The sequence below is a fragment of the Carettochelys insculpta genome, chromosome 1 (assembly GCF_033958435.1).
Source record: "Carettochelys insculpta isolate YL-2023 chromosome 1, ASM3395843v1, whole genome shotgun sequence".
Classification (NCBI taxonomy): Eukaryota; Metazoa; Chordata; order Testudines; family Carettochelyidae; genus Carettochelys; species Carettochelys insculpta.
Window position 1 is genome coordinate 11,199,399 of NC_134137.1, and position 22,062 is coordinate 11,221,460.

Genomic DNA, 22,062 nt, shown 5'->3' on the forward strand with positions numbered 1-22,062 from the left:
ATGTAAAGCACTGTGAACTAATATTTGTAATCTTCTGTCAAAATAACTAATCAGAATTAACAGCATATAGGCCCTAGCTGTGACTATCACAAATAAATTTGCTCTAATGCTTTCTTCACCACCCCCACGGAAAACAAACCACACCATTTCAAAAGCCTTTTCCTTACCTGCAATTGCAGTTTCATCCAGATGGGAACCTGGGGGCCTCTCTCCCTGTCCTTGGTGCAGAAGAAAACCACACAGGATCCACACTGCTACTCTTGACCACACATCCATTTCTGTGTAATATTAAGGCCTTTGTCCCTTTGTATGTCAGCTCTTCCTCAGCATCAGTCTCCTATGGATATGTTCAAGTTTCTTAGTTCACTCTCGGCCAGATTGTCTCTTTGCACCTTTATATCCCAAAGCGGTTTAGGAAGTAAAGCGTCTGATATCCGAGGAGTGGTGCCAGATTAATTCCAAAGGCTACAGAAGTAAAGGATGGAGATACTTTGAGGTTCTTTCCCTCCATCCAACATAAGCTGAAATTCTGCCCACGATCTGTGGTGTCTCCCAAAAACTGCTTTATAATTAAATTTATCTCCAAAAGAAGCAGATTTTAATTAGCTTCCCTAGCCCTAAAGAAAGTTCTTTCAAGTCTTGTATTTTTAAAACTATCTAAGATAAAAACTAACTAACATTTTTGGCATTAAAAAAGTTTTTAAAAAGATTTTTCAAGAATGATTTACCCGCAGAGTCTCTGTGGCTCAAAATACTGCAGTATCCAAGTTTTAACTATTCGCAGTCAAGCACAGCCTCGGCCCACTTGCAGATTCCAAACTGTTTAGCAAGACTAAAATAAACCAAAGTAATTTAAAAGGAAGTGCTTTGGTCAGCTAAATGCCTCAATCTAAAGCTTTAACTTTCAAATAACATGCATTTTAATCCAATATCTTTAGAAAAGCGAGATATTTGTCAAGACACTAATGCACTTTAATTTAGAGATGCAGAATTTAAAAAAAAAAACAGAATAACGTGTTAAAAAGCCTCACATGCCACAAATCTCTATTACAGTACAAAATATAAGAACATGCCAAATAGTGACACCGCATTCACCTGGAGACTGACAAACATGGACCCTGCCAGACGCTAAGTAACCTACCCCTTTCTTTGCCAGCTCTCCCTTTAAAAATTGTGATAAAACACCCACTGTTTCTCCACTCCCACCTCAATGGCACAAAACTGCAGTAGTTTTACCCCCTGAAAAAACTCTGTCTTGCCTGTGGTCTCCCACAGTTGTTATCTCTACCCAGGGCAGATTTCTCAGTTCAATCCAAAAGGCCTCTGATCCATTTAATCCAAACTTTGGTTTTCACTCAGTTTTGACCAGGATTTCTTTTCCTCTGGGATTTTCAGGTCACTTTATTTTATTAGCAACTCTTCTTTAACAAATTCGCAGATTTGCTCTTCATTTAGCCCAAACTATTTCCAGCACAGCTCTCTTTGTAGAGTTGAGTGATGATCTATCCCAGGCCTGAGGGCTATGTTAGGCTACTTGGGTATATTTTTTTTCCTTTTATCTCAATTTAAATCAACAGCATCTGTTCAATCATGGATTTCCCAGGAAAATGTTTTCAAGGACAAGGTAAGAAATCCCAGCAGCTCCTAAGACAGCTCTCTCTCGTCAGACTTAGAGCTTATCAGGAAAGGTCAACTCCAGGCTTCTCCCAGGGCCAGTCTGCTTATCCAGGAGTCCTGGCTTCTCCCAGGGTTAGACCTCTTTGCTCCTGGGGCAGCTCTCCCGTGGCAGGCCTAGGCTTTCCTGCGACAGGTCCAGATTTTTAATGCTGGTTCCAGTCCCCCTGCTCAGAAACCTCCACCCTTCCACCCTCAATTCCTCCCAGGTTACTCCTTCCCCCACAGACTAGTGGTTTCACCCAGGCCAACTCTGAACCCCTGCCCCCCTCCCCAGCAATGGTCTCAGCTAGGCCAACTCTTAACCTCTCCCCTTTCAGCAATGGTTTTCCTCAGGGCTAGCCCTTCCCCACTTAGGAACAGACTAACGCTTAACACCACCCAGACTAACCACTTAGGAACAGACCAACCCTTAGCCTCTCAGCAATGATCTCATCTACATTAACACCTACCCCACAACAAGAATCCCACCTGCATTAATCCTTAACCTCTTCCTGCCCCCCTCAGCAATGATCCCACCCACACTACCCCTTCACCTCCCCGTCCCCCCAGCAATGGTCCCACCTGCATTAGTCCTTCACCTCCCCCTGCCCCCCTCAGCAATGGTCCCACCTGCATCAGTCCTTCACCTCCCCCTGTCCCCCCAGCAATGGTCCCACCCGCATTACCCCTTCACTTCCCCCTATCCCCCCAGCAATGATCCCACCTGCATTAATCCTTCACTACCCCGTCCCCCCAGCAATGATCCCACCTGCATTAATCCTTCACTACCCCGTCCCCCCAGCAATGATCCCACCCGCATTACCCCTTCACTTCCCCGTCCCCTCAACAATGATCCCACCCGCACTACCAGTTCACTTCCCCGTCCCCTCAGCAATGATCCCACCCGCATTACCCCTTCACTTCCCCGTCCCCTCAGCAATGATCCCACCCGCATTACTCCTTCACTTCCCCGTCTCCCCAGCAATGATCCCACCCGCATTACCCCTTCACTTCCCCCTACCCCACCAGAAATGATCCCACCTGCATTACCCCTTCACTTCCCCCTATCCCCCCAGCAATGATCCCACCTGCATTAATCCTTCACTTCCCCCGTCCCCCCAGCAATGATCCCACCCGCATTACCCCTTCACTTCCCCGTCCCCTCAGCAATGATCCCACCCGCATTACCCCTTCACTTCCCCGTCCCCCCAGCAATGATCCCACCCGCATTACCCCTTCACTTCCCCCTACCCCACCAGAAATGATCCCACCTGCATTACCCCTTCACTTCCCCCTACCCCACCAGCAATGATCCCACCTGCATTACCCCTTCACTTCCCCCTATCCCCCCAGCAATGATCCCACCCGCACTACCCCTTCACTTCCCCCGTCCCCCCAGCAATGATCCCACCCGCATTACCCCTTCACTTCCCCGTCCCCTCAGCAATGATCCCACCCGCATTACCCCTTCACTTCCCTACCCCACCAGCAATGATCCCACCTGCATTACCCCATCACTTCCCCCTGCCCCCGTCCCCCCAGCAATGATCCCACCTGCATTAATCCTTCACTTCCCCCTGCCCCACCAGTAATGATCCCACCCGCATTACCCCTTCACCTCCCCCTGCCCCACCAGCAATGGTCCCACTCGCATTACCCCTTCACCTCCCCCTACCCCCGTCCCCCCAGCAATGATCCCACCCGCATTACCCCTTCACTTCCCCCTGTACCCCCAGCAATGATCCCACCCGCATTACCCCTTCACTTCCCCCTACCCCACCAGCAATGATCCCACCTGCATTACCCCTTCACTTCCCCCTGCCCCCGTCCCCCCAGCAATGATCCCACCTGCATTAATCCTTCACTTCCCCCGTCCCCCCAGCAATGATCCCACCTGCATTACCCCTTCACTTCCCCCTGCCCCACCAGCAATGATCCCACCCGCATTACCCCTTCACCTCCCCCTGCCCCACCAGCAATGGTCCCACCCGCATTACCCCTTCACCTCCCCCTGCCCCACCAGCAATGCTCCCACCCGCATTACCCCTTCACCTCCCCCTGCCCCACCAGCAATGGTCCCACTCGCATTACCCCTTCACCTCCCCCTACCCCCGTCCCCCCAGCAATGATCCCACCCGCATTACTCCTTCACCTCCCCCTGCCCCCCCAGCAATGATCCCACCCGCATTACCCCTTCACTTCCCCGTCCCCCCAGCAATGATCCCACCTGCATTACCCCTTCACTTCCCCCTACCCCACCAGCAATGATCCCACCTGCATTACCCCTTCACTTCCCCCTGCCCACGTCCCCCCAGCAATGATCCCACCTGCATTAATCCTTCACTTCCCCCTGTCCCCCCAGCAATGATCCCACCTGCATTAATCCTTCACTACCCCGTCCCCCCAGCAATGATCCCACCCGCACTACCCCTTCACTTCCCCCGTCCCCCCAGCAATGATCCCACCCGCATTACCCCTTCACTTCCCCGTCCCCTCAGCAATGATCCCACCCGCATTACCCCTTCACTTCCCCCTGCCCCACCAGCAATGGTCCCACCCGCATTACCCCTTCACCTCCCCCTGCCCCACCAGCAATGGTCCCACCCGCATTACCCCTTCACCTCCCCCTACCCCCGTCCCCCCAGCAATGATCCCACACGCATTACCCCTTCACCTCCCCCTGCCCCCGCAGCAATGATCCCACCCGCATTACCCCTTCACTTCCCCGTCCCCCCAGCAATGATCCCACCCGCATTACCCCTTCACTTCCCCCGTCCCCCCAGCAATGATCCCACCTCCATTACCCCTTCACTTCCCCCTACCCCACCAGAAATGATCCCACCTGCATTACCCCTTCACTTCCCCCTACCCCACCAGAAATGATCCCACCTGCATTACCCCTTCACTTCCCCCTAGCAATGATCCCACCTGCATTAATCCTTCACTTCCCCCTGTCCCCGCAGCAATGATCCCACCTGCATTAATCCTTCACTACCCCGTCCCCTCAGCAATGATCCCACCCGCACTACCCCTTCACCTCCCCCTGCCCCACCAGCAATGATCCCACCTGCACTACCCCTTCACTTCCCCCTGCCCCACCAGCAATGATCCCACCTGCATTAATCCTTCACTTCCCCCTGTCCCCCCAGCAATGATCCCACCTGCATTAATCCTTCACTACCCCGTCCCCCCAGCAATGATCCCACCTGCATTACCCCTTCACTTCCCCCTACCCCACCAGAAATGATCCCACCTGCATTACCCCTTCACTTCCCCCTACCCCACCAGAAATGATCCCACCTGCATTACCCCTTCACTTCCCCCTGCCCACGTCCCCCCAGCAATGATCCCACCTGCATTAATCCTTCACTTCCCCCTGTCCCCGCAGCAATGATCCCACCTGCATTAATCCTTCACTACCCCGTCCCCTCAGCAATGATCCCACCCGCACTACCCCTTCACCTCCCCCTGCCCCACCAGCAATGATCCCACCTGCACTACCCCTTCACTTCCCCCTGCCCCACCAGCAATGATCCCACCTGCATTAATCCTTCACTTCCCCCTGTCCCCCCAGCAATGATCCCACCTGCATTAATCCTTCACTACCCCGTCCCCTCAGCAATGATCCCACCTGCACTACCCCTTCACCTCCCCCTGCCCCACCAGCAATGATCCCACCTGCATTACCCCTTCACTTCCCCCTGCCCCACCAGCAATGCTCCCACCTGCATTAATCCTTCACTTCCCCCTGTCCCCCCAGCAATGATCCCACCTGCATTAATCCTTCACTACCCCGTCCCCTCAGCAATGATCCCACCTGCACTACCCCTTCACCTCCCCCTGCCCCACCAGCAATGATCCCACCTGCATTACCCCTTCACTTCCCCCTGCCCCACCAGCAATGCTCCCACCTGCATTAATCCTTCACTTCCCCCTGTCTCCCCAGCAATGCTCCCACCTGCATTAATCCTTCACTTCCCCCTGTCTCCCCAGCAATGATCCCACCTGCATTAATCCTTCACTTCCCCCTGTCTCCCCAGCAATGATCCCACCTGCATTAATCCTTCACTTCCCCCTGCCCCACCAGCAATGATCCCACCTGCACTACCCCTTCACTTCCCCCTACCCCACCAGCAATGATCCCACCTGCACTACCCCTTCACTTCCCCCTGCCCCACCAGCAATGGTCCCACCCGCACTACCCCTTCACCTCCCCCTGCCCCCCCCAGCAATGGTCCCACCCGCACTATCACTTGACTTTTAAGCAATGGTCTCTCCCAGGCCAGCCCTCCCCCCTCAGCAATGGATTCTTCCAGGCAGCCTCTTCCCCCACCACCACCACCAGACTCTTCCTCGTGCCCCCCGCCCGTCCCGGTGGTCTGTGCCGAGGCCCCTCCCCCTGCAGAGGTCTGTCCCCGCGGGCCGGTTACCCGCTGTCTCCGCCCAGCTCCGGAGCGGGCTCGCGCTGCTGCCGTCGCCACCGCACGCTCGGACACTGACAGCGGAGGCGCCAACGGCCGCGCAGCGAAACGGGGCGGGGCAGGAACCAGGCGAGGCCCGGCCCCTTCCCTCAGGCAGCCAATAGGCTACGGCCAGATGGCCCCGCCCCCTGGGGGACTGCGCCCTGCGCCGCAGCGGCCTCTGGCGGCGCCTCGCAGCAGGGAAGCGATAGCTAAGCAGAGTGCGGCGGGGTCACCGCTTGGAGGGGAGCCCGCGGCTGTCCGAGGGCCCGTGTCTGTCACCGCAGTGCCCGGAGGCGGCGGGGTGTTGCTGGGCGGCGTCTCTTGGCGCTGTAGCGAGCAAGGCCTCGGCTGCACCCGCGCCGGGGAGCCGAACCCCCAGCCTCTGCCTGGTGAGACTCCCGGCTCCCACCGTGCCTAGCTTGAGCCCTGGGAGCCCCGTTCAGGGGGCCTTGGCCAGGGTCCCAGGGCCACACTGAACTGGGGCGCCAGGCCGGGACCCCCCGAGCTGCCTGGGGCGCCTGGCCCTGATTGTAACATTGGAGGCTCTCCAGGCACTGCTGAGCGCCAAACATGGGCAAATTGCTTAAAACAGGGCCACTTACAGCCCAGACCGGGGTCCTGCGCTATAAGGCACCAGACCAGTCACACAGAGCACTTCTGTTGTCGCATTGGCCAGCAAGAGGTCACGCAAGCAATTCTCTCAGACACTCCAGCTTCCCTTGTGCCACAACCAGCGTCCTCCTTACACAGGTAAGAGGCTGAAACAAAACAGCAGTCAAGTAGCACGTTAAAGACTAAGAAAATAATTTATTAGGTGAGCTTTCATGCAACACAATTATTTTCTTAGTCTTTAACGTGCTACTTGACTGTTTTTTGTTTTGATAGTATATAGACGAGCACGGCTCCCTCTCTGTTACTAGGTAAGAGGTTGTTTTTTATAATCTCACCAAATCCACACAGGTTCTTCCAAGCCCAAAGGACCAACAGCATTCCCAGGTTAATGTATACCTCAGATCTTACCCAAAAGAGCACGGTGTGCCCATCCTTCAGATTCTGAAACCTGAAGGTTTACTGATAAAGTGAGAATAGGCTGAGAGAAAAATTGTGAAATCGATCCAATTTGCACACATCAGTCACCACGTTCTTCATGCAGGTTTGCAGCAGAAGTGGAACAAGCTGCTATCGTACACTTCTCTAGAGTACTTCCTTTATGAGGCTGGGTCACCAATCCTTCTGGGCTTAGTTCGGAGCAGAGATGTTCCTGAGGTGGTGAGCTGGACTGAAGACAAAGATGGAAGAACGTCAGGGCTCTCTTTACACTCTGACCAATATGGAGGGAATATTTCTCAACAGGGAGGGAGGATAACTCAGGGGTTAGAGCATTGGATTTTTAAGTCTGGGGTTATGACCTCAAACTTGAGAAGGCCTTTCAAGGTTCTGAGACAGGTTGGGTTTAAAAAAAAAAATCCATAAGGTGTGGGGATAGGTCCTGCTGTGAGTGTAGGTGACTGGACAACACGATCTCTCAAGGTCCTTTCCAGCTCCATGAGATATGTGTCTTTTAACTCCATTGTTCCTCCCTGTCTGGAAGCATGTCTGAGATGGAGCCTGTCACATGGGCAGGTCACCCATCCACGTCCTTTGTAGGCAATCTGTCATTGCCTCACTGCTGAGTTACACCTTACAGCCAAAGTCCCCAGGTGCTGATGGGAATCTGGTACGGCAAACTGTCTATCAAGTACTTCTTCAGTTGAGTAGGAGCCATTTCACAATAGGTAATCACACCCTCTGTTGTGGTCTCCCAGAAACTAAAATTTCAAACACCAGCATGGAACTGATACAGCTACACATATTACGAACATATCAGCATTATAAACTGGTTCAGCAAATCACCAGCTTTCATTAGACACCTCACTTAGCCCACTTGGCATAAGCTTTGTGCAAACTTAGGGCAGTGGTTACAATAATGATTTCCATGTTCACTTTAAAATCCAGTGTCACTGGGACTCCTCATGCTCCCTGGGGTGCCTGGCCAGGACCCCTTGTACTTCCTGGAGTGCCTGGCTGGAATCCTCTTGCTCCATGGGTAGGGTGACCGTATCTCCCAAGGCCACGTACAACCTTCTCCGAGCCTTGGGGCAGCAGCCAGGACAGAGAAGCTGCAGCTCTCTCCCCGACTTCCTTGAGCCTCAGGGCGGCAGCCAGGATGGAGAAGCTGGGCCCTCCCCACCCTCACTTCCCCAAGGCTCAGGGAAGGGGAAAGTAGCTAATCTCCTGGGTCCCTCTCTCGTACTCTCCTTTGCACAGCAAATACAGGACAATTAATCCCGTTTATAAAATAAGTCAGGACACCTTTTCAGCATGCCAAATGCTGGACCGTCTCGCTGAAAACGGGATGGATGGTCACCCTATACATATGACGCTTGTGCCTGCCCATGTCACCCCTGCACTATCCCTGCCTCAAATACCAAAATAAAGACTGACTGCCGGCTGATTACCCAAACCCTGCCAGGAAAAGGCAGGTATCTTGAACAATTAGGTCAAGCAGCAAGTCTGCACACCTGCAGTGGAGACTGAGCCATTTTTCCTGGGCTGCTTACCCTGCCAGCAAACAGCTAGCGCCAGTCTTCTCCCGAGCCATCACTACGTTTCTTCCCCTCTTTCCAGATGACTCCAAACCTGTGGCAATGATTTGTCCCACTATGGATGTGATAAGAAATCTTGTACGCCCGCTAACCCATGCCAGAGGCCAGTGTTCACTGTAATACAGCCCCTTGTCATCATAACCAAACAGACATCGTAACCAAGCCGACCTGTCCTGCTGGGTCTGGGAAGGTCAAATCTGCCTTTCTGCTGGGTGGTCAGCAGGAAACGGTAAGTCTGATCGCCATCTGGCAGCTGGCTAGAACGTAGCAGTTGGATGGAAGCCCTTGTGGCCTTTCCAAAAACAGCTGGCTCCTTGAAAGCATCTCATGCAGCGCTTAATTTGTAAAGAAGGAGGTGCCCAGGCTCAAGCAATTTTTCTTTACATTCATAACAGATGCATCAAGGCAAGCAGCATTGGGGCTATGAACTGCCAGGTCCAGCTGTGCTGAGGCTCACCCTGGCACAAGGTAAGCACTGGTGTCATGTCACGTGTGCCTACCACGTAACTGCCTACTGTCTGCACATCTTGCTCCAAGTGTGTACACATGGTATGCCCAAGGTTGCTGGGAAGATGAGGCACTCATGGGATAAATTAAATAGTGGGACAAATGGAAACTAGAGAGCACAATGCTCCACTTCTAGGATACCCCACATCTACCGGAGCTTCCTGTATGCCATCACCCTACCAGGCAAATGGTGCTCTCTACATTGAGTGCACTGGAAAGCTGTCACCTTCCATGTGTTAGGAGATTCCAGTTATGTTCTTTGGGTGCCTGTTACAGCTCTGAGATCTTGCAAGGCTTTGCATGCTGCATCCAGTGGGAGCCGCAGGCAGGCAGACTCAAACCTGGGATCTCTGAAGCTTAGTGCAGGAGCCTCTACAGCTTGAGCTAAAGGTTGGCTACTTTTCATCTACGCTTGTAAAGGAAATTCTGTGAAAGTGGTCCAGGTGCCACTACATGGGGACAGTGAACCACACCCAGTAGATGTGTGAGTTACAGAGACACAAGTGGCGTCCCTACAGGAGAACTTCACAAGTCTGTGAGACACAACATGTTTTCTTTGCAATTGTGCTGACCCTTGCTCATGAGCAAAATCACGCTATAATCAAAGGAGCTGTTGGTTTCACACAAAGTCCGGAGGCCCTTTGGTGATGGCTGATAGCAAGGCCAGAGGTGGCCAGGTGGATAGCAGAACTTTAAGCTGAGGCACAGGAAGGAACCACAGGAGAAGGGATCATGAGAAGATGAAAGGTGTGTAGGTTTCTTCTGCATGATATGCCCAGGTGTTTATTGAAGTACTAGAACCATGGGCAATGCGGTCTCAGACGAGAGCGGTGAGTTAGGCTTTGTCTCCACAGCTGCGTTTGAAGAGCTGCTGTAGCAATGTTTTAAGGCTGCAGTGTGGTCCCAGCCCAGCGAGTTCTCCCAGCTTTCTATGTAAACCCCCTCCGTGAGGGGAGTAGCTGAGCCTGCTTACGCTGACACTTAGCAATGGGAACTAGCTGCAGGTGGGCTGGCGGGAGGACAGCCTGTTTGCCTTTTCCAGTAAGCTATCAGCAGCTGGGAGTGGTGCACGTGTGCGTGCCTGAGGGAGGGGGAAGCAGGATCTCCACCTTGGCCTGAACTAGGACACTGCAGTCCTGACTCCGACACAGAAGGAAGCAAACAAGAAAGGGTGTGCCTGTGAGGACCAGACCATGCAAGGCAGATCTGGGGAGCAGGTGGCAGGGGGGACGAAAACCAGAGAAACCCAGGCCTGAGCCCCACACCCAAAGCACTTGCAGCTTTCTGTGCCTCAGTGCGCAAGGAGGCTACGAGGACAGGGCTGGGCTGGTGGGACAAGATGACCCAGATCTATTGTCGAACCCTCCTATGGAAGTGTGACATATATCAGTCCTGGGGCTGTACCAGAATCTATTCAGCAGCTGAGTCTGAATCCTGCTGGAGACAGGAGGGAGGAATCTAGTGTCCCTGGTGGCCTTGGTGAGCCAACAGAGCACTGTGCTGCAGACAGCCTCTGGGCCAATGGAGATGGGCAGGTTCACTGACGACACGATGTTTAAGGCTCGGGGGTGTCGTGAACCCTGGGTTGTGCACCGGGGCTCCCTGTGTTAGCAGAGCAGAAGCCAGGTCCTTTCCCAGCTGGTGTCTGATGGGTCTGTAGCTGTAACCCTTGCAAAGAGTGGCCCAGCTGCGAGTGCTTTAATGGGAGCAAGAAACGCCCTTCTCCTGCCCTCAGAGAATGGCCCATCCACCCAGTGACACGACCCCCCACCCCCCACCTCCCTCTGGGCCTTCATTCAGCACTCAGCATTCCCTGTGGCATGGCACCCTCTGGCCTCTGGGTGGCAGCAGCCTCCCTTCGCTGGGTGCCCTGCTATGTGCGAAGGCTCCTGGACAGCTGAAGTTACCCCAGGAACCAATTTGGCCCCCAGCTGACTGCTGTTTGCAGGCTGCAGGAGAGCCAGATGCAGGGGTGTGTCTGTCGCAGGGGAGCTGAGCGTTTATATAACAACATCCGGACTCTTCACATGCCACTGGGTTGGTAACCTTTCTCCAAGCCCTGCGCCTCTCGGCAGGCTCCCCCACTGCGCACAGCTCACTGGCTGTCCCAACAGTGAATCCACAGCCCCCTCCGCCCGACACATGGGTGACATTGCCCTGTTCAAAAGGGGCACTGCCCTCCTGGTGCCTCGGAGCCCTGCTTTTCAACCCGGGCTGCACAGACGGTACCGGCGATTTCCAAAGGGCCCCACGCCGCCATTGGAAAGGTTAGGGGTCCCACACCAGCCTTCCCCATAAGCTGAGCGCTTGGGCAGCCAAGCAGGAGAAAGTCTGGTGTCTGGTGCCCCCCGGCAGAGCGCCCTCAGCCAGCAGTGTGTGTTTCTACTGGTGGTGCGCATCTGCACATGCCTCAGTGCACAACACAAAATTTATTCTGTGCTGGGTAGAGAGAATTTATGGTGGCACCTGAAGGAAGATGGAAACCGGGGCCTAAGGGACGGGGGAGCGGGGCTTCCCCTCAGTTGGGAGACTACAAAGACACGCAGAGGAACTCCCGCAGAGGTGGGCGTGGAGGGGCAGAAAACAGCTGGGCTGGGCTGGGCGGTTCCCCAGCTGGCACCTATCGAGGCTTTGACCGATGCCCTGTTGGCTCCCCCGGGATGTCGTGGCAGCGTGTTATCACTCAGTGATGCCCCAGGCGGGCGCACCTGTTGGGACCAGGCCGCAAACCTGAGGCTGGCTGACCAGCCTGCTCCCCTACGCCCTGCTCCACACCCACCAATGTGGGGGCACTTCCTGCCCATGGGTACAACCCTGGGCAGGTCCCAGTGCCAGCCATGAAGCCAGCCCTCAGGTGGGAGAGGTACAGTGCAGGGCTGAGCGGGCGGTGGCGGACCTAGGCGGGCACATCCCAGGGCACACTCCCCCTGGGACTGGGGGGTCCCTGGCTGTGGGTGTGGCAGGAGCTGCCAAGGCGGCTGGGCTGGGCAGGGCAGGGGACGGGCCATGGCGCTGGCCCGGTGGGGAGGGCAGGAGGGCAGCTGTCCTCTGCAGAGAGCTGGGGCTAGAGGAGGGGAAGTCAGCGCCGGGAGCAGAAACTTCCTTGTTCGCGCTCGCTTCTGCCTTGCTCTGCAGACTTCCTCTGGCCTCAGTCACTTCCTTCTGCCCCGGGAGCGAGCAGCAGCAGCAGCAGCCGCCGCGGCCGCCCCGCCAGGCACCCGGGGCACGGCCACCCCTGCTGCCCCGAGATATGAGCCACGGTGAGTCCTGCCGGCCCGCAGCCGCCCCTGCCTCTCGGGGGAGGCGGTGGGGGCGCGCCCCTTAGCCGGGCGGCTCGGGCTGGTCCCCGGATCGGGGGTGCGCTGCACCGGGCGGCTCTGGGGGTCCCCGGATCGGGGGTGCGCTGCACCGGGCGGCTGGGGGGGTCCCCGGATCGGGGCTGTCGCTGCGCCGGGCGGCTGGGGGGGTCCCCGAATCGGCGGTGTCGCTGCGCCGGGCGGCTCGGGGGGTTCCCGGATCGGGGGTGTCGCTGCGCCGGGCGGCTCGGGGGGTCCCCGAATCGGCGGTGTCGCTGCGCCGGGCGGCTCGGGGGGTTCCCCGATCGGGGGTGTCGCTGCGCCGGGCGGCTCGGGGGGTCCCCGAATCGGCGGTGTCGCTGCGCCGGGCGGCTCGGGGGGTCCCCGAATCGGCGGTGTCGCTGCGCCGGGCGGCTCGGGGGGTTCCCGGATCGGGGGTGTCGCTGCGCCGGGCGGTGTGGGCGCCAGAACCCTCCCCGGGAAGAGGCTGTCCCAGAAAGCGGGGCCGCGGAGGGTCGGGGGGTGGCGTGGGTGGGACGGCGCTGGAGCAGGGCGGGTTTTACCAAAGGCGCCTTTGAGCTGCTGGGACTGGCCGGGAACTGGGAGGGCGGCGGGGCCGAGCCGGGCCGGACTGTGCCGTGCTGGGCGGGGCTGAGTCCCTGGGTGTGCCGGGAGCGGCAGGGCAGGACAGTGCGGGGCAAACCTCGGTAGGGCTGAGCCATCCCAGACGAGGCTGGGCCGGACCAGGCAGGACCCAATGGGTCTGGGCTAGCCCGGGTAGGTCTGGGCCAAGTTGCCAGGGGCAGGGCCGGCCGAGCTGCCCTGGGCAGGGCCGGGCGGAGCAGGGCAGGGCCGGGTAGAGCAGGGCAGGGCCGGCCGAGCTGCCCTGGGCAGGGCTGGGCGGAGCAGGGCAGGGCCGGCTGAGCTGCACACTGAGCAGCTGCCCCCTCCTGGAGGAAAGGGGCAAAGCAGTCACTTCGGGGGGCTCCGGGCTGTGCCTCTGGCTCCCCCCGGGGGCCAGGTGGGAGCAGCCTGGGCAGCCAGACTGGCTCCATTTTCCGCGGCGAGAAGGCCTGTCCTGGGAACGCAGCATGCCCTGTGCCCTCCCCCAGCTGGGCACTCTCCAGCCCTCCTCCGAGCTGGCCTTGGCTCTGACTCAGAGCAAGTGGGAGTTTCCCTGGCATCCGCTGCTGTTAGTGTTCGGAGGCCAGGCTGAGCCGTGGCGCAGCCACAGCGAGCTGGGCTGACTCCCTCTGTGCCAGGCCAAGCCCAGCCTGCCCCTGGCTCCACCTCTGACTGTGCTGGACCACTCCATGCCAGGCTGTCGCTGGCCAGGCCCTGTGGGGGTCATCCCTTTCATGCCAGGTTCCACTGGGAGCCTGTACCAGTTTAGTTGGAAAGCTGCGGGCTTCTTCTTTGTGCCTCTTTGTCTCGGGAGGGGCTGTGATGGGCTGGGTCCTGGCCTGGTTTTTGTTCGGGGTCGGGGACGGGGAGAGAAGGTTCCTTCCCAGGGCCAGGAGTCTTCATTTTTGCAGAGATCAGCTCCAGGGATTGTTACGGGGAAGCTCCCTGGCCTGCGCGATGCAGGAGGTCAGGCTAGCTAGTCTCCTGGGCCAGGAACCAATGACTCTATCCCCACCCTACCTTCGCCCTCACGCTCACACCCAGAACTGTCCAGCTGACACTATGTGAGCTGGGCTCTGCTGCCTGTTCAGGAGGCCAGATTGTTTTCCGGGGTCCCTCTCATTTTCTATCCATCCACGGGTGGAATAAATTTTGTTCTGTGCACCAAGGCAGGGGGAGATGTGCACCACCAATAGAAACAGATGCTGCTGGCTGCGGATGGCTGTGGGCTTTCTTCTGATCACCCGGGTAGCACCTGAATCTCTCCTGGGTGGCTGTCCAAGTGATACTAAAGGCTCAGAGTGAACATTTTCAGCCTCCCATTTTATTAGGGATACAAGTGAACATCAGAGATCAGACTGCAGCCACTCTGGTCTGAGTGACGATGGTTGGGGCTCTGAGTAGACAGTTTGACCAGGGGCTGCTTCCAGATTATATCTAAGTGGATATACCCATAGCCAGGGCTGAATTGCCTGGACTGGTATCACCAATGGCCTAAGCTGCCAGCAGTGATTAAACATGAGTTTGGGAGGAAGGAGCCAGAGAGCAGAGTTTACCAGGATGCTGTGGGGGAGGCGGAGCCCTGGATAGCCTTCCAAATAGCATAACAAAGCCTGGGCCACTCCTGTGTCATGGCTGGCACTGTGTTATAGGACATGGTTGCTTGTAACTTCATGGCACCAGTGTGGCTAAACCTCAGCGTCTCCCACTTCCAAAGCACAGGCCCTGGCTGTTTTAGCTAAACGAGAATCTCCATGAGCCATTTGCAGTACAGGGCACAGGACATGCCATTGAGAAGTTCTGATTCTGTCCAGCTGAGGACAGTGATGTACCTTCTTCCATGCACATGCCATTCCATCACAGTGTATTGAAGGCCTTTTGCGTATTTTGCTAAACCTTACAAAGTGTATTTTTATACCATGCATTTTAATTTGTGGTGGCTGCGGAAGAAATGGACCAATTCCCGGTGTGCGGGGGGGGCGGTGTCCATGTCAGTGGCTTTTGAGTGCTAGGTCACTGGTTCCAATCCAACAGGAATCAGATGGGATGGGGGGTAAGTGGAAGGGTGCGGCTGAAAGGAAGGGGTGCTGGAGGCAGGCAGGCAGGATGAGATGGGACTCTGTGGACCACTTCCCCCACCCGTCTCTGACAATGACACATGTTAGAGCTTTAGGGCGAGTGTACGCAGTAGAGAGAGTGCAGAGTGAGCCCTCTCCAGCTGTTTGTTGTCCTCAGTTTATGGTCATCTTATTCCGAGGGAGCCTGAAATAAGGTGGAGGCAGCTGGCGGGAAAAAGTGAGACCACACCCTCCCTGCTGAAGCAGTCCCCTCTCCGAGCAGGGCTGTTTGTTGCGGTGACTGTTCGGTTGTTAAGGAAGTTGCTCGCTGTCCAAGAGTCTGCACAATTCTATGGAATGAAGTTTCCCCATGGGTTCTCCGAGTTCCTGTACGGTTAGGATTATTTCATCTCTTTTAGAGTTGGGGGTTGAGCACTGGGGGCCGTCTCCCTTCCCTTCTCTGGCAGTGTGTCATAATTAGAGGGCTTTCGCTGTAGGAACGGCCTGGAGTATCATACTAATACTTCACACCTCCACGCTACTTTCTGTATTCAAAGCCATGCACGCTCATGAGCAGATCACACAATGAGCAGAGGTGTCTCTTCTCGGCAGGGCTGGGGCACAGAATGACTATCCCATCTTGCATCAGAAGCATTACAAACACCAGTTAAACCTCCCAGTCGCCAGCATGTGGGAGGGTCCTATTATCACATTAGTAACAGAGAGATGGCTATCAACAGAGAGGAAGCCATGCTAGTCTATACACTATCAAAACAAAAAGCAGTCAAGTAGCACTTTAAAGACTAGCAAAATAGTTTATTAGGTGAGCTTTTGTGGGACAGACCCATTTCTTCAGACCATAGCCAGACCAGAACAAAGAGATAGCCGTGCTAGTCTATATACTAGCAGAACAAAAAAGCAGTCAAGCAGCACTTTAAAGACTAACAAAATAATTTATTAGGTGAGCTTTCGTGGGACAGACCCACTTCTGTGGGTCTGTCCCACAAAAGCTCACCTAATAAATTATTTTGTTAGTCTTTAAAGTGCTGCTTGACTGCTTTTTTGTTTTGATATTATCCCATTCGGGCTGGTTAATAATAGATGCATTGGCATAGTGTCTGGAAGCCACTGTCAGGGTCAGAGCCGCCTGTTTGATGACACAGATCCTGCCCTGGTGCTGTCAATGATTAAGATGATGCTTAACTTGAAATACATACTTTCCATGAAACTAGAGGTTGAACCTGTCTAGTCCAGCACCACGGGGATCTGACCAATGCTGGACAAGAAAATTTGCCGGACCACAGGAGATCAATATTGTCTAGCAGCATTACCAACATTTCCACTGCTTACTGGGCTCTCAGATGACATTTAGGGGTAAATTAGAGCTAAGTAACAGCACAGAACACCAAGGCCCTGGACTGGAGGCTGCACACAAACTTTATGGGAACAAAGGAAACTTGGCTACATCCAGGATAAATGGTCATCCGGCGAACTGAAATCATGTTGAATTAGGGATGTTGATGGATTAGAGCATCCACATCTCAGTAACATTAAGCATGTGGATAGCTGTTAGCAGGATTGGGCATTATTAATCTTGAGATAATGATTTAACGTTTGAAACATTTCCAGTTGCCTTGATTTCTCTCCCTGCACACACACGCAATCTTCTGTTTTGTGCATTATTAACACTCATGTTTGGTGGGTTTTATACTCTCGACTTAGTCCCTTTTTCATGCTATTGAAGCTCAGCCTTCTCTCGCTATTACCTTAGTTTTCAGCCAGGCCTTTCTTTTTCACCTTTTCTTCCTGGGCCTTTTGAGTTCAACTCTCCCCTTTGTTTTGTTTTGAACACTGGCGGTGTCACTTTTCACCTTTTTTTGTACTTAATTGGAGCCTTACCAAAGTGCGTTTCGCCTCTTTCTAAGGTTGAGCCCTTTGCCTTGTGATGTGTTTTCCATTAACCCTTTTCCTCTTTTTAACAAAAAATATTTCACCCTTGCTCCTTGGATGACTCCTGTGATGAGCATCATACAAAACCCGATCGCAGACCCCAAGGTAAAGCTGATGACTGATGTGACGTTAGGTTCCAGTTTTGTAGTTTGTTAAGTCTTGAAGGAATCTTTCTGATCAGCTAGTCTGACTACATGCATAAGACAGATCAGAGAGACTTGCTCTGGCTGCGTGCCAATGGCTAGCAGGGGAACAAACATGGATCTTTCAGAAACAGGTCCACTCACTGAGGTGTAGCTCAAGCTGTTTGGAGGTGAGTTGCTGAACTTGACAGCCTGCAGATGAGGACTTGGTGATGAAGAAGCTGCTATGTAATTCTATGACTTTATGAAAGCAAAGAGGGAGAGAGCGATGGAGCATGTACAGTAAACGCTTTCATATCGGGCATTCTAAGTACAGCATAGCGAAAGTAAATACAAATAAATACAGCAAACACAGTATAAGTTTACAGTGTACAGTACTACTTGGCTTAGTAGTAGTAGGCATCCTTCAGTCTGCATAGACTATGGATCGCGCCCTTTATAGTTTCAACTGAGGACTTCATTTACAGCGTCTACTGTGACTACGAAGACCCACACGAGAGTGACAGTCCTTGCTGCATCTCTTGCAGATGTGGTGGATGTCTGGCAAGTCCTTAGTGTGCTTTCTGTGCGCTCGCTTCTTCTCTGCTAGCTGTCTGATCCTCATCTCGCCCTTCTGAAGGCCCTTGTGTAACCCCTGCCTCCATCTGCTGTGGTCGTCTGCTAGTTCTTCCCAGTTGTCCAGCTCGATGTCTACCTCTCTGAGGTCTCTCTTGCAGACATCTTTGTAGCACAACTGGGGGCGTCCGGGAGGTCTTTTGCCAGAGGCTAGCTCACCATACAGGATGTCTTTTGGAATCCTTCCATCATTCATCCTGTGGACGTAGCCAAGCCAGTGGAGCCAACTCTGCCTGAGGAGGGTGTGCATGGTTGGGATTCCAGCTTGCCCGAGGACAGCGGTGTTGGTCACTCTGTCCTTCCATGATATTCCAAGGATGCGCCTGAGGCAGCGCAAGTGGAAGATGTTCAGCCTCTTTTCCTGGCGGGCATACAGGGTCCAAGTCTCGCTGCCATAAAGGAGGGTGCTGAGGATGCAGGCGCTGTAGACTTGCTGTTTGGTGTGAGTGTACAGCTTGTTGTTATTCCACACTCTCTTGCTGAGTCTGGACAGAGTTTTGGCCGCTTTTCCGATCCTCGTATTTAGCTCAGTGTCCAACGACAGGGTGTCAGTGATGGTGGACCCTAGGCAAACGAACTCGTGGACGACCTCTAACGTATAGTTGTCAATGCTGATTGATAGGGATTCAGCAACATCCTGACCGAGTACGTTTGTCTTCTTTAGGCTGATGGTAAGCCCAAAGTGCTTGCACACTTTGGAGAACTGATCCAGCAGTTTTTGAAGCTGGTCTTCTGTCTGAGACACTACAGCAGCATCGTCTGCGAACAGCATGTCTCTGATGAGGACTTCCCGCACCTTAGACTTAATTTTCAGCCTTGCAAGATTAAACAGTTTCCCATCAGATCTTGTGTGCAGCAAGATGCCCTCTGTTGAAGATCCAAAGGCGTGCTTCAGGAGGAGTGCGAAGAAGATCCCGAACAATGTCGGAGCAAGCACACATCCTTGTTTGCTTAGACTTAAACCGTTGTACTCCGAGTGGAGCATAGGTCTTCGACAAGTCTCCGCTTCACTCTATCTTAAGACGAAAGTTCTAGCTGACTCCAGGAGTACCCTTCAATCTCAGGAGATCTTCTCCATGTTGTCCGAGGGCTTCCTCTTTTGCATTTTACTTGTGGGTTCCATGCGAGAGCTTGACAGACTATGGTTTTCTGAGATTGTGGCCTAGCCATCCCCACTTTCTTCAACTATCAAGTGGTTCTTGTCCTGCTCTGTTCCAAAGCTCCTCATTTGTGACAAAGTCTTGCCATTTGACGTGAAGGATGTGCCTTAGGCATCTGTTTTTGAATGTCTGTAGCTTGTGGTTTGAAGACTTTTTAGTATGCCAGGTCTTACATCCATACAAGAGCGCGCTCTTCACAGTTGTGTTGAATATCCGCAGTTTCATCTTCACAGATATCTCTACTCTGCGCTGGTTAGGCCTCAGCTGGAGTATTGTGTCCAGTTCTGGGCACCGCAGATCAAAAAAGATGTGGAGAAACTAGAGAGGGTCCAGAAAAGAGCGACAAGAATGATTAAAGGTCTAGAGAATGTGACCTATGAAAAAAGGTTGAAAGAATTGGGCTTGTTTAGTTTGGAAAAGAGAAGATTGAGGGGAGACATGATAGCAGTTTTCAGGTATCTAAAAGGGAGTCATAAGGAGGAAGGAGAGAACTTGTTCTTCTTGGCCTCTGAGGATAGAACAAGAGGCAACGGTCTTAAACTGCAGCAAGGGAGGTTTAGGTTGGACATTAGGAAAAAGTTCCTAACTGTCAGGGTGGTCAAACAGTGGAATAAATTTGCCAAGGGAGGTTGTGGAATCTCCATCGCTGGCGATATTTAAGAACGGTTAGATAGATGTGTATCAGGGATGGTTTAGATAGTACTTGGTCCTGCCATTGGGGCAGGGGGCTGGACTTGATGGCCTCTTGAGGTCCCTTCCAGTCCTAGTGTTCTATGATTCTATGATTTGTAAACTCCTTATGGGACAACGAGTTTTGAATGCAGCTGTTGCTTTCCCTCTCCTGGCACTGATATCCTTGTCTGTTCCTGGCTCTGCCCATAATACTTCTCAAGTAGGTGAACTGCTCCATGTCTTACAGGTCATCCCCTCCCAGTGTGTTGGTGTTGTTGGACTGATTGATCCTCATTGTCTTGGTCTTTCCCTTGTTATTGCTCGGTCCAGTCACTGAGGCAGTTTGGTCTAGTGGTGTGACCTTTGCTGCCCTGCTTTCATGTTGGCATGAAGGGTGGATGACATTGTCAGCAAAATCAATGTCCTCCAGCTATTTGACAAGTATCCGCCGACTACCCTATTGTCGGCCATCTATTGTCCTGCTTGCTATTATTGTTGGTAATTAAAGTACTCTGCATACATTTTTGCTTGTTTCTTAATATCTAATCTTGTTTTTCTTTTGTGTTAAGCATTGCTAGGTAGACTCCTCTCTATCATCCAGAATATTTGCATATCCGGCAACCTCCCAGTCCTGGGACTGCCGGATATGAAAGTTTACTGTAGTTGGGAGACAGATGGGCTGTGAAGATGGCAGGTTTGATCATTAGCAATAGATGGGGACTTGCCGACCAGAACAATTCAGTGAATTGGCTCTTGGGTCCACATAGCAGATCTCAGGAGACCTCTAGGTAGACTTCTGGCAAGTACTGGCTATCAGTGATGTAGGGAGATGAGAGAGAGATCCTGGAAGCTAAATGATGATTGTTGGGAAGACTGGTAGGTCGAGAGGGCAGACATGCTAGCTGGAGAGCAAGGAGCCATGGATTAAAGTGAAGCGAAGGAATTAAACAAGGAGAGCCTATGTGTTCCACGCCACAGTGGCATCTTTCCTCAAATGGATCTGCTTTCCAGGGGCTACACATGGGCTGGCACAGGTGGAGTGTTTGAGTGGGACTGGGAGGGTGAAGGTGGCTTTGGGGAGCCCCCAGCCAAAGACATAAAAAGAAATCGCAAGACATTCTGTGTTTCCTGCTTCCGATACAGTCACAGGAGAAAAGAATCACTCCCCTGGGCCCCAGGCCTTTTTCATCTTCCATTTCAAGGCAGTGGCAATAGCAAAGTCCTCAGGTATTTGAAGGAATCTCTGGTTCGTCTCCATTTCTGACCAGCTCAGGCCTGAGGTGCATCCGTCATGTCAGACAGCAAGACTTGATCACAGACAAGGAGCTTTGGAACAGAGCAGGACAAGAACCATTTGACTTCAAATCAAGAGAAGAATGCGGGGGGATGGCTGGGCCGCACTCTAAGAAAACCGTCGTCCAGCAGAGTCCGTCGAGCTCTCACGTGGAATCCACAAGGGAAATGCAAAAGAGGAAGATCTCAGACCACGTGGAGAAGATCCACTGGGATTGAAGGACGACAGCTGGCGTAACTCCTGGAGTCAGCTAGAAGTTTTCTCCCAAGACAGAGTGAAGTGGAGGAGGCTTGTGGGTGACCAGTGCTCCAGCCAGAGTGCACGGGTTTGAGTCAGTAAGTCAGGTCAGCCAGTTCCTCTTGGCGCAGGTTTATGATTGGTTGGCAGGTGCCGTGGGGTTGAGCCTGGTGACTTGTTCAGAGGATGGAGGGGCTTTTCCATCAAGGAAGAAGGTTGAGCAGCCCCTCCTGAAGACGGTCAGTCTCTGGGTTCTCCTGAGCTCCTCTGACAATTGCTGCATGGGCAGGTCCCCTGGCCTGGGAATGTCTGGCTCTGACCCTCAGGCACCCTGTGAGCTCTTGGTGTCCCAGAGGAGCACAGCTGCCGTGCGGGGTCACAGATCAAAATTCAGTCTTTGGTGGAACAGGAGCTTCGTCCGCTGAAGCCTTTGAGTCAGGGCTGTGTCCTTAAAATGGCCTCAGAAGCAGAATGGGAGCCAGTGGAGAATTCTGAGCATAGGTCCGGTGTGCTGACACGCTGGCCTGAGCCGTGCTGAAGGTGGGCAGCTGCCATGAGGCCCCTCCAGTAACCGCATGCTTGGATCTCTGTGGTGACCCCTCCTCCAGGAGGAAGGCACCAGGTTTCCCAGCGAGCGGGGGACAAAGGAAGGTGTTTTTAGCCCCTGACGCACCCAGGCTTAGTGAGGAGTCAAACGGGGCCCTGGGCTGTCGCCCCTCTGACCAGCCGGGTCTGGAGGCCTC

The 22,062-nt window shown here is 53.8% G+C and overlaps 2 protein-coding genes across 7 annotated transcripts in view; one reads left to right on the forward strand and one right to left on the reverse strand.

Annotated features, from left to right (window-relative positions):
* STIM1 (stromal interaction molecule 1) overlaps positions 1-6,186 on the reverse strand; it is a 188,993-nt gene extending 182,807 nt beyond the window's left edge. For 3 of the 6 annotated variants that reach the window (XM_075014088.1, XM_075013926.1, XM_075014008.1), the window contains exons 1-2: positions 6,087-6,186; positions 168-1,801 (exon numbers count right to left, since the gene is read on the reverse strand). In XM_075014088.1, coding sequence (XP_074870189.1) covers positions 168-276 — 109 coding nt within the window. In that variant the 5' untranslated portion in view covers positions 277-1,801; positions 6,087-6,186. The remainder of the gene's footprint in view (positions 1-167; positions 1,802-6,086) is intronic. The other 3 variants (XM_075013850.1, XM_075013764.1, XM_075013681.1) reach the window with 3 other exon arrangements.
* Positions 6,187-12,439: 6,253 nt separating this feature from the next.
* RHOG (ras homolog family member G) overlaps positions 12,440-22,062 on the forward strand; it is a 35,203-nt gene continuing 25,580 nt past the window's right edge. Inside the window, exon 1 of the mRNA XM_075014182.1 lies at positions 12,440-12,531. The gene's annotated coding sequence lies outside the window, so the exon portion shown is untranslated. The remainder of the gene's footprint in view (positions 12,532-22,062) is intronic.